This window comes from Callospermophilus lateralis, chromosome 10, assembly GCF_048772815.1.
Source record: "Callospermophilus lateralis isolate mCalLat2 chromosome 10, mCalLat2.hap1, whole genome shotgun sequence".
Lineage (NCBI taxonomy): Eukaryota > Metazoa > Chordata > Mammalia > Rodentia > Sciuridae > Callospermophilus > Callospermophilus lateralis.
Window position 1 is genome coordinate 131089413 of NC_135314.1, and position 15542 is coordinate 131104954.

A 15542-nucleotide genomic window follows, 5' to 3' on the forward strand; every position below is an offset into this window, starting at 1 on the left:
GGTTGGCGGCGGCCGCTATTTGAGCGCAGGTCCCGGGCCAGGCGCTCAGAGCGCTTGGAGCCAGCGCGGCGGGGAGATCGTAGCTCGCAACCCGCAGAGGCGCTGCGGCCGGTGCAGCCCTAGAGGCCCCGCGCGGAGAAGGTGGCGGAGGAGGAGAGGCCGGTTGCCGCCCGCAGCCCGCCGCCTGCACCCCCCCACCCCGCCGCCGCCGCCACCGCCGCCCCCCCTCCCCGCGGCGCCGCATCTTGAATGGAAACATGGCGGTGCCGGCTCGGACCTGCGGCGCCTCTCGGCCCGGCCCGGCGCGGACTGCGTGCCCCTGGCCCGGCCGCGGCCCCCGGCCCTGCCCTGGCCCCTGGCTCCCGGCGTCCGGGCCCGCGCGCCCGCTGTTGCTGCTGCTGCCGCCGCTGCTGCTTCTACTGCTGCTCGCCGCCCCCGGCGCTTCTGCCTACAGCTTCCCACAGCAGCACACGTAAGTGGCCTCCGCCGGCCGCGGGACCCCACCGAGCCCTGCGCTCCCCTTAGTCCTTCAGTCGGCGCTGGTTCCTCCAGGCGATCCTCTTTGGAGCGGGGGCGCTGAGTCCCGCGGAACGCTGCGCCCGGGGGCGGTGGCCCCAAGCCCCGAGGGCTGGCTGCCACGGTCCCGGCGCTTCTAGCTGCGTCGCGAAACTTCCCCGCGGTGCCCCTGCTTCACCCAAATCCCCAAAGGGAGCAGGGCAAGATCTCCAAGCCCCGGGATGGGGAGGGGGTCCGAGTCTGTCAGCTGATTCTCCTGCCACTGTCCCGGTGAGAAGGAAACCTGGGGGTTGGGTAAGGGGGCTGGCCAGCGACCCCTGCCCGGCAGAGTTGGAGCGACGCATCTGCCCCACGTTCTCTCCCCGGTGGGAACCTGGCGCTTTAGAGTCAGAGGTGGGGTCACCTCCACACCTGCCTTTTCTTTCGAAGGGGTCTGGATGCAGAGGGTGTGAGCACCTTCTTGCCGGTGATTCCTGTCGCCTGTTCTTGGGGGTCCTTGAGGGGAGTGTTCCTCAGGATCGAATTGGGAGGTAAAGGTGCTGGGGTTCGGACAGAAGGTGAATGGGGGGGAGGACCCCTGCTTGCCCCTGCTGCTGCTGCTGCCACTGCGCTGCCAACAGTGTGATAGCATCTCAGGCTCTGCCAGCCTCTGCTGGTGCTCTTGGTCTTTCTGAGCCTCCTTGCCCTCCCAAAGAACCCGCAAACTAAGCCAGATGTGTCTGGGCTGGGAGTGGGTATTCAGTGTGAATGGCCTTTAGGACAGCAGCTGTTTCCTGACACCATGCCCCAGCCATATGTCAGTACCCAGACAATCCTTTGGGGAATGGTGACCAGCCTGCTTCTGTTTTCTGTCCCTGAGTCTGAGGAGCCACCTGTCCCTGCACTCTTTCTTTAGTGTCCTGGCCTAAGGTTGGGGGCATGAGGAGTTGGGCTGCTGGTTGCCAAGGGGAAGGGTCTGGCCTTAGGTAAAGGGAAGGCTGGCTCTGCGTCATTAGAACATTTCTGCCCAAGGGTAGGAGCCCCTAGTTCTGCTACAGAACCTGCCAACTCCAGCTAGTAGGTTCTCCCAAATGAGAAAAAAAAAAAAAAAAAACAAACTCAGAAGAAGCACTGCTGTGAGTCTCTCTCCGTCTTGTCATCTCTCCGAGCACAGCCTGGCTGTGCTCAGGCGGGTGATCAGTTGGCAAATTACAGGTGCCGCACGGACGGACGTGTCCTCTGTCAAATGTCTGAATTTTTTTGTGTGTGTATGGGGTGGGGGGAGTGCACAGAGAAAAGAGAATTGTGTGGAAGTTCAGAGCTGATGGGTGCATTATCGTCTTTCCTTTGCAGTATTTAAAAAGAGCAAAAACATTATTTTTGTTGTTCTTTCTTGTTCAAAGCCAAGCACAAGCCAAGCCACAGTTATTTTTTCCTCCCCATTTCATAGCTCCTTGAGTGACGGTTTAAGTAAACGTCTTTTTCAGCCTCTCCTGACCTCGCTTCCCTTCCCTGTATCCTGCAGTTGTTCATATGTTTGCTGGGCCTGCATGGGTCTCCCCTAGAAGGCCAGAGTAAGACCCTGACCAGAGTGGACACCTGTCTCTCTGTTTCCAGCCAGAAGATGGTGAGGGGGGTGTGATGGCAGCGGCACATTTCCAGCTGGACGCTCTTCTCTTGTCGATATAGTTGGAGCTAATTTGAGGGTTTGGGACATGTCTTGCAAACCATAATTAGGGAATGAGAGTGGGGATGAGGCAGGGATTGTGGTGCTCTGAGGGTCCAGAGGGAGGTGACTAATGGTGTGACATCGTGGAGGGTTTGCCATGACAGCCAGCGCCCTTCAGCTGCCCTGGTCTGGCAGATGCAAATGCTTTTTGATCCTTGGAGGGAGAAAAGGAAGGGAATCTTGAGGTCCCCTCCCTATATGACCATAGCTGGTTGGAGTTGGGGCTTTTGTTGAACTGACATAAAAGGCTGGGGCTGCCATTGGGACCAGAGGGCTCGGTGTGCCCGCTCCGGGGTGAGTGGCTGGTCAACATGGCCAGGCCAGGATGACATTGATACAGGTGGATTTCCAAGGTGGGGAGTGGAGTCCTAAGCCTTAAGGTATTGGGGTGATAACTTCTCAGTGGGGAGGGCCCTGGATGGTCAAGTAATTTCCTTCCTCATTAGTGTCTGCCAGTGTGAATGGGCTCAGCTTTGTAAGCTGCTGGGTTTAAATCAAGTGCGGTTTCGGGGTCCGTTGGCTGTTATTTCTATAATAGCTCTGGCAGCATGGCTCTCTGCCCACCAGGCGAAATGGACCAAGGCTGCCGCCAGATTGAGAAGGGCAAAGGAGTTGCTGCTGGAGGGAGGACAGGACTTCAGCTTTAAGGAGGGGGCCTCTCTCTTATTCCACCTGGACCTGGATCGGGGTTTCAAAGAAGGAAGCGAGCATGTGTGCATTGTGTGTGGGTGCGTGTGCATTGTGCGGGTGCGCATATGTGTAATCGTGTGTCTGGAGGGTTGGAGTTAGAGCACACTGGCTTTCATCTCCTGTTTCCAATTATGCTCACCCCAGTATTCAGGCAGGGGATGCTTTCCTCACTGCTATTTGCCTCTGTGTCTTTACCTCTTCTCTCCTCTGTCCCCTTTCTTTGAGTCTGTCATCTTTTTTTGGTCCTACTTCCATATCTATTCCTCTCATCAATCTGTGCCCACCCTAATCTGTCTGTCTCTTCTGTCTTCTCTGTTGGGTCATGGTTCCCTGTTCTCTGGTATCCCTGGGCTTCTCTGGCTAAGTGCTGGGTGGAGTGCCTGCTTGAGCTGCCCACCTGGCTGCATTCTTTAGCCTAGCACTGCTCCAGTGGTGGTGTGGGCCAGGGCTTCCCTTCCTCTGGGGGTGGGTGGGGGGAAGCAGTGAAGGGGCCTGAGGGTTTTGGACCCCTAGCAAATTAACAATGCCCGAGTACCTATGTGCTCATCTCCTGAGTGGACACACAGGGAGCAAAGCCCACGATGGGGCATGCGTCAGTCTAGCTATGGTTAATGGTGGGTGACGTGTGTCTGTCTGGGTCTCCCAGCCCCTGTCTCCACCTCCCTGTGGCTCTCCCTGTCGGAGGGAGGCAACATTACACATCTGGGTCCCTCATCTTCCCAACAACCTGCCGCAGCTTTTGCAGGAGGGAGGGGTGAGGCTTTGTGGCCTGCTGCTACTACCGTCACTGGAATGCAGCGCTGCCAGATGCTCCGCATCCCTCCTGTTGTTGAGGATTTGGGGGAGATGCTTGGCTGCTGTTACCTGTTCTGGATCCTGACTTTACTGGGTGCCTCCTCCAGGCTAGCTATATCAATTCCCTGAGAAGACAAGAGACCCATTTTAAGATGCGTCCCCTCATAGTTTGAGGGCGAGTCTCATTCCAGATTCCTGGTCACACTCACGTCCTCAAGGAGAGACTGACCCCAGAATGAAACTGGCCTCAAAAAATGGAGTAAGCCTTCTGCAGTGTCTTTTTCTCTCCTCTGCCCGGGTACAGGTAGGCACCAAAAGCTGACAGTGTTCGGGTGGACACTGTCAGCTCTTGGGAGGAGCAGGGTGTCAGGTATAATCCCTGTGTGCTCATACTTTGGCCTCCAGAGCTGACCCTCTCCACTGGGATAACCTTATTTCAGTTTCTCCAACTGAGATAATACGATTCCCTTAGGAGGCTGGTGGGAAGAATGAATAGGGATGGGTAGCCTCTGGTGGGCAGGGGTGCCATGACAGCTACTGTTCATACTAGCATCAAATTCAGGTGCCACAGGTCCTCCCTTGCCAGTTTTCTGACAATGTTCACACAGGCTAAATGCCTTCTTGTCTCTGCTTTGCTCCTGCTGTTCCATCAGCACTGCAAGCTTTTCTCATACCCATACCTTCTAGAGGCCTCCCCTGTCCCAGCTCTGGACTGTGGCATGTCGGCTCCTCGAGGACAGTCACCAACCATCTCCCTCCTTTCTTCCCTCCCTTCAGCAGCAACTTCAGCCCAGCTCATCTGTGGTGGTGGAGATTGCCAAGCTAATGGTGGCCTTTCCTCACTGAACCCAAGCCAGGCTGCTTACTCACATTGCCTCCTTGATCTCAGTACCCCTGGTCACGCCCATCCCACAGATGCCGAGATTGAGACTCAGAAAGACGAAAAGACCTGCACAAAGTCCGCGACGACTAGAGGAAGGACTGGTAGAATACTACTCTGACAGACATGTAGCTGCCCTGCCAGGAGGCTGGGAACTTCTGGGTAGTGGGTCCAGGAAAGGGAGACACTGGAAATACAAGCCTGGGGAGAAAACAAAGACGCATAGGATGTAGAACATGGGCCAATGTCTTCCAGGTGCAACTTTTCCTGTTGTGTCCCTTCTTCCTCCTCTGGGTCTCAAGCAATCCTGAGGGACCTTCCTTGGCCAAGGTGGCCCTTGCCAGGTCCCACCTTGCCTGCCTACCATGTTCATGCGAACCATCTGGGAGCACCCCAGCCCAGAATTGTCCTTTTCTCCCCAAGGCTTTTTGTGTTTATTTTTTGTTTTTGTTTGTTTGTTTTTCTTTCTTTCTTTCTTTTTTTTTTTTTTAGTGCAGGAGCTTGAACCCAGGGCCTTGCCTGTTCTGGGCAAGCACTCTGCCACTGAGCCCCAATCCTCCCCAAGGCTTTTAATCATGGGTCAAGCCTACTTGGCAAGGAGCCTTGGTAGAGGGGAAGAGGGGCTCTATATCCAGATTCCAGAATGATTCTGAAAAGGTGATGGAGTGGGGGTGGAGCTGAGGGTTTGTTAATGGGAACTTGAAGCTGGATCCTCTCCGCAGTTCTGCCAGGCCCAGGGACTTCAGAGGACTCAGGTCTTCTCGGTGCTTGGTGGGTTCATGCTGTATGGGGTTGGGGGGGATCCTGGGAATTAGGATTCTCAAGGGCTTATTGCTATCCAGGGGTCATCTGGAGGTTTGGGAGCAGGCCTGGGCCCTGTCTGGCACAGTAGTGTTGCCTGTGGGATGGGAGTGGTCTATTTCTCTTCCCCTTTGGCCCTGATTCCTACTCTACTCTGAGATTTGCCAGGGTCCAGTGACCTTGGGCCTGGGAGCACTAGAGCTTAGGCCCTTGAGTCAGGGCAGGGGCTTTTCCCCTGCTCCTTCCCGCCTCCTGGGGAGATTCTCTTCATGTCAGGTTTATTTTTTCCTGGTGCCGACTGTCTAAACAAGAAGCTACAGAATCAATATTCGTATTCCCAGAGGGAAGTGTATGTGTGGTTTTTGCTCTTATTCCTTTCCCTTCCTCTCTTGTCCTGTGTAACCTGAAGAACCTCCTGCACTGCTGTGGCCAAGAACAGGTAGGGGGAGGCAAAGGGGTGACCACAGAGATTGAGATGCCCCTAGGGGCTTACCAGGTCTCCACAGCCATCTCTTGAGATTTCCCCGAAGGATTTAAAGGTTCTTTCCTTCTTGACCCACACAGTCTGAGCCTGACTTGATGTGGGCAGGTCCCGCCTTGCCACTGTGGGACTCAGGTCATTGGCTTGGTGTCCCCCCTCTTGTCCCTTCTCACCTCACCTTGGTCCCCCACCAGACTTTCTTTCTTCATCTGGTCTAGTCTGATTCCCTTGTCCTTCGCCACTGCTGGTGGTTTTGACTGAGCCTGGTGAGGGTGGGGTCTCACAGGCTAGGAGACCCTGTCTTCCTGGGATTAGGTGGAGGAGGCTCTTCACTCACTCTCTCAGGGACCCCACCTTGGATGGGGGACGTCTGTTAAGGGTGACCGGATGGTGACCTTGGGTAGAGCTCCTCTTCTCTCAGTTTTCTCTTTTCTAGGGTCCTTCTGAATAACATTCAGCACTTGAAGAAGGCAGGTCTGGGGCCCTTACTACTCCTCTCTGTACTGCTCTAGCAAGGGGTGAAGTCTGAGCCCAAGTCCTGCTGGCCTTATCTGTCTTGGTGGGAGGTGTCTGGATCTCCCCTAAGGGTTTGGCTATACCTTGGGTGCCCTCGAAGTTGCTTTTCAAACTGACCCACTTTGAGCTCTGATTAGCCTAATTGTTTAACAGAGAGGGAGGGGGCGGGGCCGCAGAAAATCTTTTCATCTCTCCCCACCTTGGAAATGACACTCATTAAACAAAGGGAAAAGGAGAATATGAGAGAGAAGTCACACCCTCTGCCTTTCTCTTCCCCACCCCTCTTGGATTTTGGGCCCTTGCCTCTACCTTGAAGCCTTCCTTCTCTGCTGGTCAGTTCTTTCTGAGTGGTCCCCTCCTGGCATGCACCAAGACTGCCACCCCTCCCACCAACTGCATGACCTTGAGAACTTGCTCAGCCTCTCCCAGGGCTTGGGCCCTCTTCTGTACAATGAGGTTCTCCCAATTGTGCTGCCTCATAGGGTTGGGATGTGACAGGTCATGAGGGATGGGCCTGACCCCAGGGAGTAGTACCAGGCATCTATCTATAGCACCCAGCACCTAGCCATGCCCTGCAAGTACCTGAGCCCAGTGCTTGGGGCTTCCCTCCTGTGCTTGGCCTGTGTGTATGTGTAAGCGTGTATGTTTAAGTGTCACACGTGTTTTTGCACATGCATTGAAATGTGTTCACATATGTGCACATTTATGTGTATGCCCACTCGTGTGCCTTTATGAGTAGACGTGTGCATGTGTGTTTGTACTAGCACATTGTTTATATGCACGTGTGCAGTCATGTGTATACATGCAAGCTAATGTTTATAGACAGGCGCAGGTGCCTGCACATGTGAACTTATGAATTAAAGCGTGGGCATGTGCTTGTGTGCCTGTGTGTGCATATGCAGGGCAGGCACATGACAGTTATCTCTTTGCAGCCAGAAAGTGTTCGCAGTGCCCACCTTCCGCAACCTGCCTTTGATGTTAATGCCAGGTCTCGCTGGGCAAATGCCGGCAGTGGGAAATAAAGCCTCCTGGTTGTTAGGACCTGTGTTTTGCAAACTTTTATGTCAGGAACAGCCTGAGTTAAGGCTGAGCTGGAAAGTTTGATCAGCTACCAACTGGCGCGATGACAGTCTGCGAAGGAAACACACAGAGACTGCGTCCTTGTAATTCAAATTTTTGCAAATTGAATGGTATTTAGATTCGCTGGAGGACTTGGGACTCAGAGGAGCTCCGTGAGTCCTTTGTGAAGTGAAGCATCTTTGCAAACCGCCCTTCCGTGAGGAAAGTCTGGAGGGTGGGCGGGGAGGTCAGGGCTCAGGCAGAGCTGGGAGACCCTTGCTGTGTGACCTTGGGCTGGCATATCTCTCTCTCTTGGAGTGGGTGCTCCTCATTCGCACATGGAAGGACAGGAAACTGGCAGCCCTTGGAGCATCTGCAGCAGGTTCGGGGTCCTTCCCTGCTGCAAGACATCCTTGCAGTCAGCAGGCATGATTCAGAGCGTCCACGCTTCAGCTTGATGATCCCTGCGTGATTCTCTATTCAAAGCATCTCTAGTGAAGCTACTTTCTTTCAAGAAAGAATTTTTGTCTACTAAGTCTTCATGAACATTGCTGTCCCACTGCCCCATGCTGGGCTGTGTCCCTTGGGGCTGTGTAGTTCCTGGCTAATGCGTTTTGATGTCTGAGAGAACTGTAAGTTGTGTTTTCCAGGCATTCCCGGGGCCTGTGCCTTACCAGTACTGGGATGGCCCAAGGTCCTGGGCAGTTTGGGAGGAGATTTCTATAAAAAGTGGCTGTCAGTGGCTTAGGAGCCTGTAGACAGGAGGAGGGGGGGGCAGGGAGCCTGAACAGCACCACCTCTTTGACCACTGTGGGCCCTGCATGCTTCCCCACGTGGGAAGGACATGTCACAGCCACAGAAGCCCCCATCTCATAGATAGGGAAACCAAGGCCCAAGGTGGGGGAAGGGAACCTTCAGGCGCCACCTTTCTGCTGGCTGCCCTCACGGCAGAGCCCAGTACCCGACCCTAGTTACTCTGTACACACTACTTGAAGGGTGATTCTCCCATTCTATCTTTCTCACATTGTGACATACAACTATTCTCTTAAAAAAAAAAAAAAAATACCCATGGCACAGGATGAGGGAGCAATTTGATGTCTCCTTGGGCAAAACTGCAAAGAGAGTACCGTGTGAGAGCTCCAATCCTAGTATTCTCCAGGCCAGACCTTGAAGCTGATATCCCTTGTTCCTGTGCTGTTTCAGAGTCACCAGAGCTTTCTGGGTCCCTTTGGGAAGGACAGCTTTGTGACCAGGCAGGGTGGACACAGATGAGCTGGGGCATTCTTGAGACAAGGAGAGGTCCCTGCTCTGCCTCAAGTTCCAGCCTGACGTGGCATTTGAGTCTTGATAACTTCCTTCCGCAGCCCGCGTTCTCCTCCCGTTGGCGCCGCCAGAAATGCTGCATTTGAAGCCTTAAAGGTCAGGCCTGTGCCGTCACTGATTCCAACAAACAAAGAATAAACAGCCCACCCCAGCCCTGCCCCCAAAAAGGAAAGGAGCTGGCAGAGCATTTGCCCCCATTACATCGATGGCCTTCACAGTCCCTCTTTGTGAGCTCAGGCCAGGAGTCTCCTTGGACACCCCCAACCCTCCTCTGGAAAGCTGCAATGTCTCCCATTGAGGGTCGGCTATGATCCTGCACCCCAGAAGTCTGCTGCGGGCAAAGCCCTACTTCGCAGCCTGGTATTTCAGACCCTGCCTGGAATGGCTCCTGCCTCTGGCCACTAACCCTGGAAATATCAGCCTCCAGCCAGGCTGAGCTACTTGCAGATCCTAGTACGTTCTTTGGCCTCCCCACCTTCTGGTTTTCACTCACCAGGCTGGCCTGCCTGACCTAAGTCCTGGGGAAGGAGTCTTCCTGAACAGCCCCTCTTCTGGCTCACTACCCCTTATGAGCCTCATCTACAAGCCCCCCTCCTCTAGCTTTGTGCTACTTCACAGGAGGCCTTGGAGTATAGGCATTGATCTGACTGCCACCTTCTCAAAAACTGAGTTCTTGGAATATATTTGGCTGCCAAGTAAAGAGGCTTCTTCTGTGCACACCCTGCTACCCCAGTATGAAGGTTTTCCCCGTAGCAAGGCCTGTCATTTCCTGATAGGGAGTCAGAGGTGGCTGAAAGTAGACTGTCGGTGAGCACCAAGTCCACACCTGTGCTCTGTCTGGCCTCACTTTTGGTGTGGCTCTCTGTCCTTGGCTGACTTCCTTATAGCAACAAGATGGCTGCCACAGCTCCAGGCATCATGTCAGACCCAGACATTAGGTGCAGAAGAGATGTTTCCTCTGAGTGGGTCCACCCCCATCCCCATCTCTCTCTCTCTGCTGCTGAGCTACACCCCCAGCTCCTCTGGGTTCTCTGAAACCTTGCCCAGAAGCCCCCAGGCTAGTTCCCCTCACACCTCATTGGCTAGCACATGGTCACGTGTCTGCTGTAAACCAATCACTGGCAGTGGAGAAGGTGTCTTGTGATTGGCTCATGCTAATCAGGATTTACCCTTGAGCTGAGGATGGGGTCACCTTGGGGCTGGAGATGGAGATTCTGCAGACTTAGGTTTTGTTAGCAAGAAGGCGATAGTGATGGAGGACAGGGAGGCATTGTCTGCTGCTGCAGGGTCAGACAGGAGACCTAAAAGTGGATGGGAGGTGCTGAGAAGTGGGAGGAGAGGGGAGAGGATGAGGTGGGCATGGTTGAATAAACAGGAAGTAGTTGTTTTATCCACATCAATCGCTATGAGGTGGGCCCTGAGGGGTGTATTTCACATATGCTGTCCAGTGAAGTCAGTCCATTCATATCCCCATTTCCTAGACAGGTAAAAGTGAGGCTCTGCAAGGCTAAGTGATGGCAGGCGGTAAAGACAGGATTCCCACCCTGCACTTGGGTCTGGGCACTCAGCCACAGCCCCACATAGCCCTTCTGCAGCTCACCTCCTGTAGGCAGTCCCTGGTCATAGGGCAAGGTGTCCCCACACTTCTATGCTATTCCATCATGCATGTCCCTCTGCAAGGGTTGTCCCTCTCCAATGAAGTTCTTGAGGGTTTGTCGTGGGGGCTCTGGCCTTCTCTCTGGGCCTGTGGCACACCTAGCTTCCTTGGAAGTATATCTGGGGGACTAGAAGGAGGCGTTGGGCCGTTACCACTCCTCTCAGTAAACAACCCCATCTTACCTGGGGTGTGGTTGTGGGTCATGAGAACTGTTAGGCCAGATTTATTTCTGTGTGGTAACAGATGGGGAAACTGATGCCCAAAGAGGAACACTGCCTTGGACCTCTCTGCACCTGAGGCATAGCCTAGACCCAAACCCAGAGGAGGGAGCAGCCACTTCCTCAAGGTGCTGTGCTGTGCCAATTGAGTTTGGTTAGTCAGAGGCCTAAAGGAAGGATAGGCCAAGGAGAGACTGTCCTGGGCAGCAGGACAGTCTCAGATGATATGGAAAGGCAGGACAACATGAATGGGCTAAGAGGACAGTGACAGAGGGCTATGTCTTATTACTGTGGAGCAGGGCAGCTGACCTGGCCAACTGTGGTTGAGGAAGTGTGACCCATGGACATGGCCAAGGGGAAGGCCCCAAACTTTGCCAGGTGCTGCCCATGACACTTCTTTCTCCTCTGGTGGGAAGGGCAGCTGCAGGATGGAGTGTGCTTATGCCTATAGGGGAGCTGTAATTTGTACCTGCACTCTATGGAGGAGACTGGAGTGTCATTGGTCAGCTCCCCTGATAGGGACAGGATGAGATCACACTAAAGTGGCCATGTTCTCATGACCTGAGGTCTGATCCTTCCTGGTATCTTCTGGACTCCGTTCCCTGCACCAGTTCTGGTCTGAGCTTGTCACAGTGTCCAGGAGTGGTCAGCCAAGGGCACAGATATTGGGGTAAGCCCTGAGCTCTGTTGTACTACTGGGTTGGGGTTCCCCTTGGTCACTGAAGGCTCCACCTGTCACATAAAGATAGAGGGCTCTCTGGGGCCACCAGGGTCCAGGGAATGGATGGAGCTGGAGTCTACTGGGCATAACCATGAGCCCCCCAAACCAGGACAGGCCTCCTCTGATTTCGGCCTACTTTTGACCTGCTGGGAGCTAGTGGTGCCAACTCCCATGTGCACACAGAGTAGAGGGGAAGGGCAGTCTAGACTCACTGTCCTTTCCTCCACCTCTCTGTCCTCATTCTCCCCTTGCCCTCTTCATCCCCCAGGCACTGGACTGTACCTAGCATTATTCAGGCAACGGGACCTGGTGGAAGGGAAGCAGCATGTTCAATTATTTATGCCAGACTTTAGCTTGTGCGGGCCCCAGAAACCCCAGGGGCTTGTGGAGCAGGGTCATGGGCCTCCCTCTGCTTTTCCTCTTTCGTCTCTTCCTACCCTGCCTTAGCCTTGGCATTATCCAGCTCACTGTGGGAGTCTGGGCCAGCTCCCTGCCCCCCTCCTTCCAGCCTGAGTATCCTTAGCATTCCCAGCACCCTCCAGAGTGACGATCCTGCAGCTGCCGATGATGCTTCCTTGCCACCCCATCTGCATAGCTGTCATCCTCGTTCTGCCCTGTAAACTGGTGCTTATGGCACCCACAGCCCAAGAAGCTGCTTCTGATAGGCATGGGGGATTGGATGGGGGTGGGCCTGAGTGTCCACAGGGGCAGCAATCTCATTTCATAGGTGCTTAACAAGCACCTACTATGCACTGAGTGCGGAGGAAGCTGGAGAGAGGTTGGGTGGGCTGCAGAGGACCCTACCAGCCTAAAGCAGGGTCTGCCTATGGTCTAGTTGATCTCTGCTTATCCTTTTGTGCTTATCTATGAATCCCTGTCTCTTGAAACCTCCCTTACCTCCCTTGTGGTTCAGAAGCTTCGTAGTCTGCTTCAAGCCTTCCTCCCTTTTTGTCCTGCAGTAGACCCTGCTCCCTGGCTGACTGGTCTCTGTGATGCATGCCCTTCAAGGCTGTGTGCCTAGAGGGGTGGGGGGTGGAGGACAGTGGCCACCTGTCCTTGGCTGGCCAGCGCCTACCAAGTGTTCAACAAATGTTTGCTGAGCAGGAGCCCGTGATCTGCACAGGTGTCCACAAGGGCAAGATGGTCCTGACTGTGAAAGCTGAAGCAGGCTTTTACATGGTCTCAGATGAGGCCCTTTTTGGACCTCTTTTGGCTGCTGCCAGAGTATAAAGGCCACTTCCACATATCCTCCTGTGGCTCTTTTGCAAGAAGTTGCCTCCAAGAACTGCCCTGTGGCGGGAGGTGTAGGTGGCTCTGGGACCCAAGGGGCTATATTATTTCATCAGAGAGGGGCAGGGCCCAGACATCAGCATTTTTCTGGAGTCCTCTGGGTGAGCCAAGGTAAGAAGCTAAGGACCTAGGGGACACATACAGGGTACCCACACTCTGCCCAACAAGGGGGCACTGACGCTCCCAGGGAAGGGGGTTGGAGAGCCTCGTGTACTGATACGTGGTACCTGGCCATGCTATTTCCAAATACCTGTTCATAGGGCCAGAGCCAAAGTGTACGGTCTGTCCCAGGGAGATTCTCCTGGCTTGTGGAGAAGGCTGCCCACCTCCTTCCAGACTGTTTTTCTACATTGATGCTTGCCCATTCTCCATTTGCCCTGCTGACCACCTCAAGGCTTTTAAAACCTGCCTTCTGACTGCCTCTTCTCACTTGAGGCCCCTCTCTACACCTCAGCAGTGTGCTGGGTCTGGGCTTTGGGTCTCTGTGGGCTCACCGACTGTGGGGGAGATACAGAATGAGGAAGAAGGAAAGCCAGGCCAAGTAAGTAGCAGTGCCACACATGGCCAGTGCTCCAAGCCTCATCCCAGGAGTGCTGAGACATCCTGTCCTAGGCCTCCATTGTCCCCAGCCATTCCCATGGCCCTAGCCTTCCCCAGTCAGGGTTGTGACCTACCTTCCTTTTTTTTTTTTTTTTTTTGGTACTAGGGATTGAACCCAGGGGGGCTTAACCACTGAGCCACATTCCCACCTCTTTTTATTTTTTATTTTGAGACAGGCTCTCACTAAGTTGCTTATGACCTTACTAAGTAACTGAAGCAGGCTTTGAACTTGCCATCCTCTTGCCTCAACCTCCCAAGTTGCTGGGATTACAGGTGTGCACCACAGCACCAGGCTAAAATACCGCACCCCGCCCCCCCAAGCCAGTATTGGGGATTGAACCCAGAGCCTCACACAAACTAGGCAAGCACTCTGCCAGTGAGCCACATCCTTACCCTGACCTACCTTCCTTTGAGGATAAGCCATTGTTGGGGGGACCAGGCAAAGGGCAGGGTGGGATTCAGGAGAGGCTCACCTTGCACATCCATCCAGCCCAGATCCTGCTTTTCCTAGCAGGTTCACCTCTTTCCTACTGATGTGGTCCCCAAGATTGCCGCACCTCTGGGTAGTGCCTCCCAGTACCCAGGATGCCTTCATGCCCAAAGCACTGGAGACCCGCCTGTCATGCACCCTACTCCCCAAGTTCTCTGGCAGAGCAGCTGGGGAGGGGGTGGTGGGGAACAATCCCAGAGGCCATTAAGCCAAGTGATTTACATGGTTCCTGAGCCAGTGCCGAGGGAAATATATTTCACAGGTGATTTCCAGACTGGTGGCGTATGGAGGAGGCCATTACTCTAAAATGAAGAAGGGCTGGGACTTCACAGGCTGCCTGGAGGGACCTGGAGCTGCGAGCTTTGTTGTCCTGGATGTGTGTGCCTCCTGCGTGTTGGAAAGCCTAGCCCAGGGATGAGGGCTGGGTGGGGAGGAAGCTAGGGATCACAAATACAGCCCCCTATTACCTTGTTGGGGTCATTTTGTGCCTCAGTTACCTTTTCTTTAAAATGGGATCATAGTCCCCATGTTCTGTAGTTGTTTTTTGAGCACCAGCTATGTTCCAGGCCCTAATCTCAGAAGATATTCTGGTGATAATAACCAGGCAGTGTGGCTCCTCTCTGCCTGGCCACGCCCCTGGGAATGCCAGAGGAGGTGGGGCCTCTGGGGTGGCACTTCTCCCTGCAGTTGTGGATCCCTTACAGAAGAGATTTGCATTGCTAAAGGATTCATTCACCACCGAACACCAGAGAGGAAATACCAGGAGAGCTGCAGTGTGTGAGTGCTGTGCACTGGTGGGCCCTTAGACAAGCCAGCAGCAGGAGGGCCTGACAGGTGGAGCTCCTGTCTAACTGGGAGAAGTGGTAGGGAATAATGATAATACCCCCAACCTCTACCATGTGTTGGGCCAAGCCTTAGTACCCGCTGCTACCCACACTCTGGGGACAAGGTCACAAATTACCAAGGACAAGGTTAGGTGTTGGGAGGCTGGGGCCAGGAGGCTTGACAGAGGGGCCCAGTTGAGATGTGCTTGGGTTAGAGTCTGTGGAGTGAATGAGGGAATGAATGGATGGAATCAGTTCCTGGGAAACCAAACCTCTCTCTGCCAGTTTGTTCCCTGATCATTTATTCAAGGGGCCCAGCTTCCCTGGTGAGCCCTTTATTGTTCCCAAATAGAGCCTCAAGTGTGGGAGCTACATGCTGAGCCCCTCTCCTGGCAAGGAACCTAGTGTTAGATTATATGTGTAGAGTTGATGGGCAGCTCCTCTGATCCTTGCTTTTCCCATCTGAGAAATGGAGAGGCAGCCTGCCCCAGACCTTTCTTATAGACTAGACCTGAGGACATATGAGCTGGACTGATCAACACATGTCACATGCCACGGTGGGAGTGGCCCACAGGTCAGTGCACAGGTGCCCTGGGGAACAAGGGCCTGGGATGGGCTGTCCTTGGGCATCAGGCAGGGCATCAGTGGGCTTGGCCATGCTGGTTGTACCCAGAGAAATCCTAGTATAGCCCAAGGCTCCCCTGGCTTATCCTCTTCCTGTCAGTACAGGCAGACAATAGTCTAGGGAGATGATACAGGGGACATGCTGTGTTGGAAGGTGATCATACCATGAAGAAGGGGCAGGAGAAACTTGGGGGAGGTTGCAGTTTAATGGGGTATGGGTGGGTCAGGATAGGCTTCATCAAAAAAGAGACATTTGGGTAAAGCCTGGAAGGAGAGGAGCATGGGAGCTACGTGAGTATCTGGGAGAAGGGTGCTCTAAGCAAAGGAGAGGTCAGTGCAAAGGCCCTGG

The 15542-nt window shown here is 54.2% G+C and overlaps 1 protein-coding gene across 6 annotated transcripts in view; it reads left to right on the forward strand.

The window, feature by feature from the left end:
* The first annotated feature begins 257 nt into the window (after positions 1 to 257).
* Cacna2d2 (calcium voltage-gated channel auxiliary subunit alpha2delta 2) overlaps positions 258 to 15542 on the forward strand; it is a 133003-nt gene continuing 117718 nt past the window's right edge. For all 6 annotated transcript variants that reach the window (XM_076869034.2, XM_076869038.2, XM_076869033.2 and 3 more), the window contains exon 1: positions 258 to 472. In XM_076869034.2, coding sequence (XP_076725149.2) covers positions 258 to 472 — 215 coding nt within the window. The remainder of the gene's footprint in view (positions 473 to 15542) is intronic.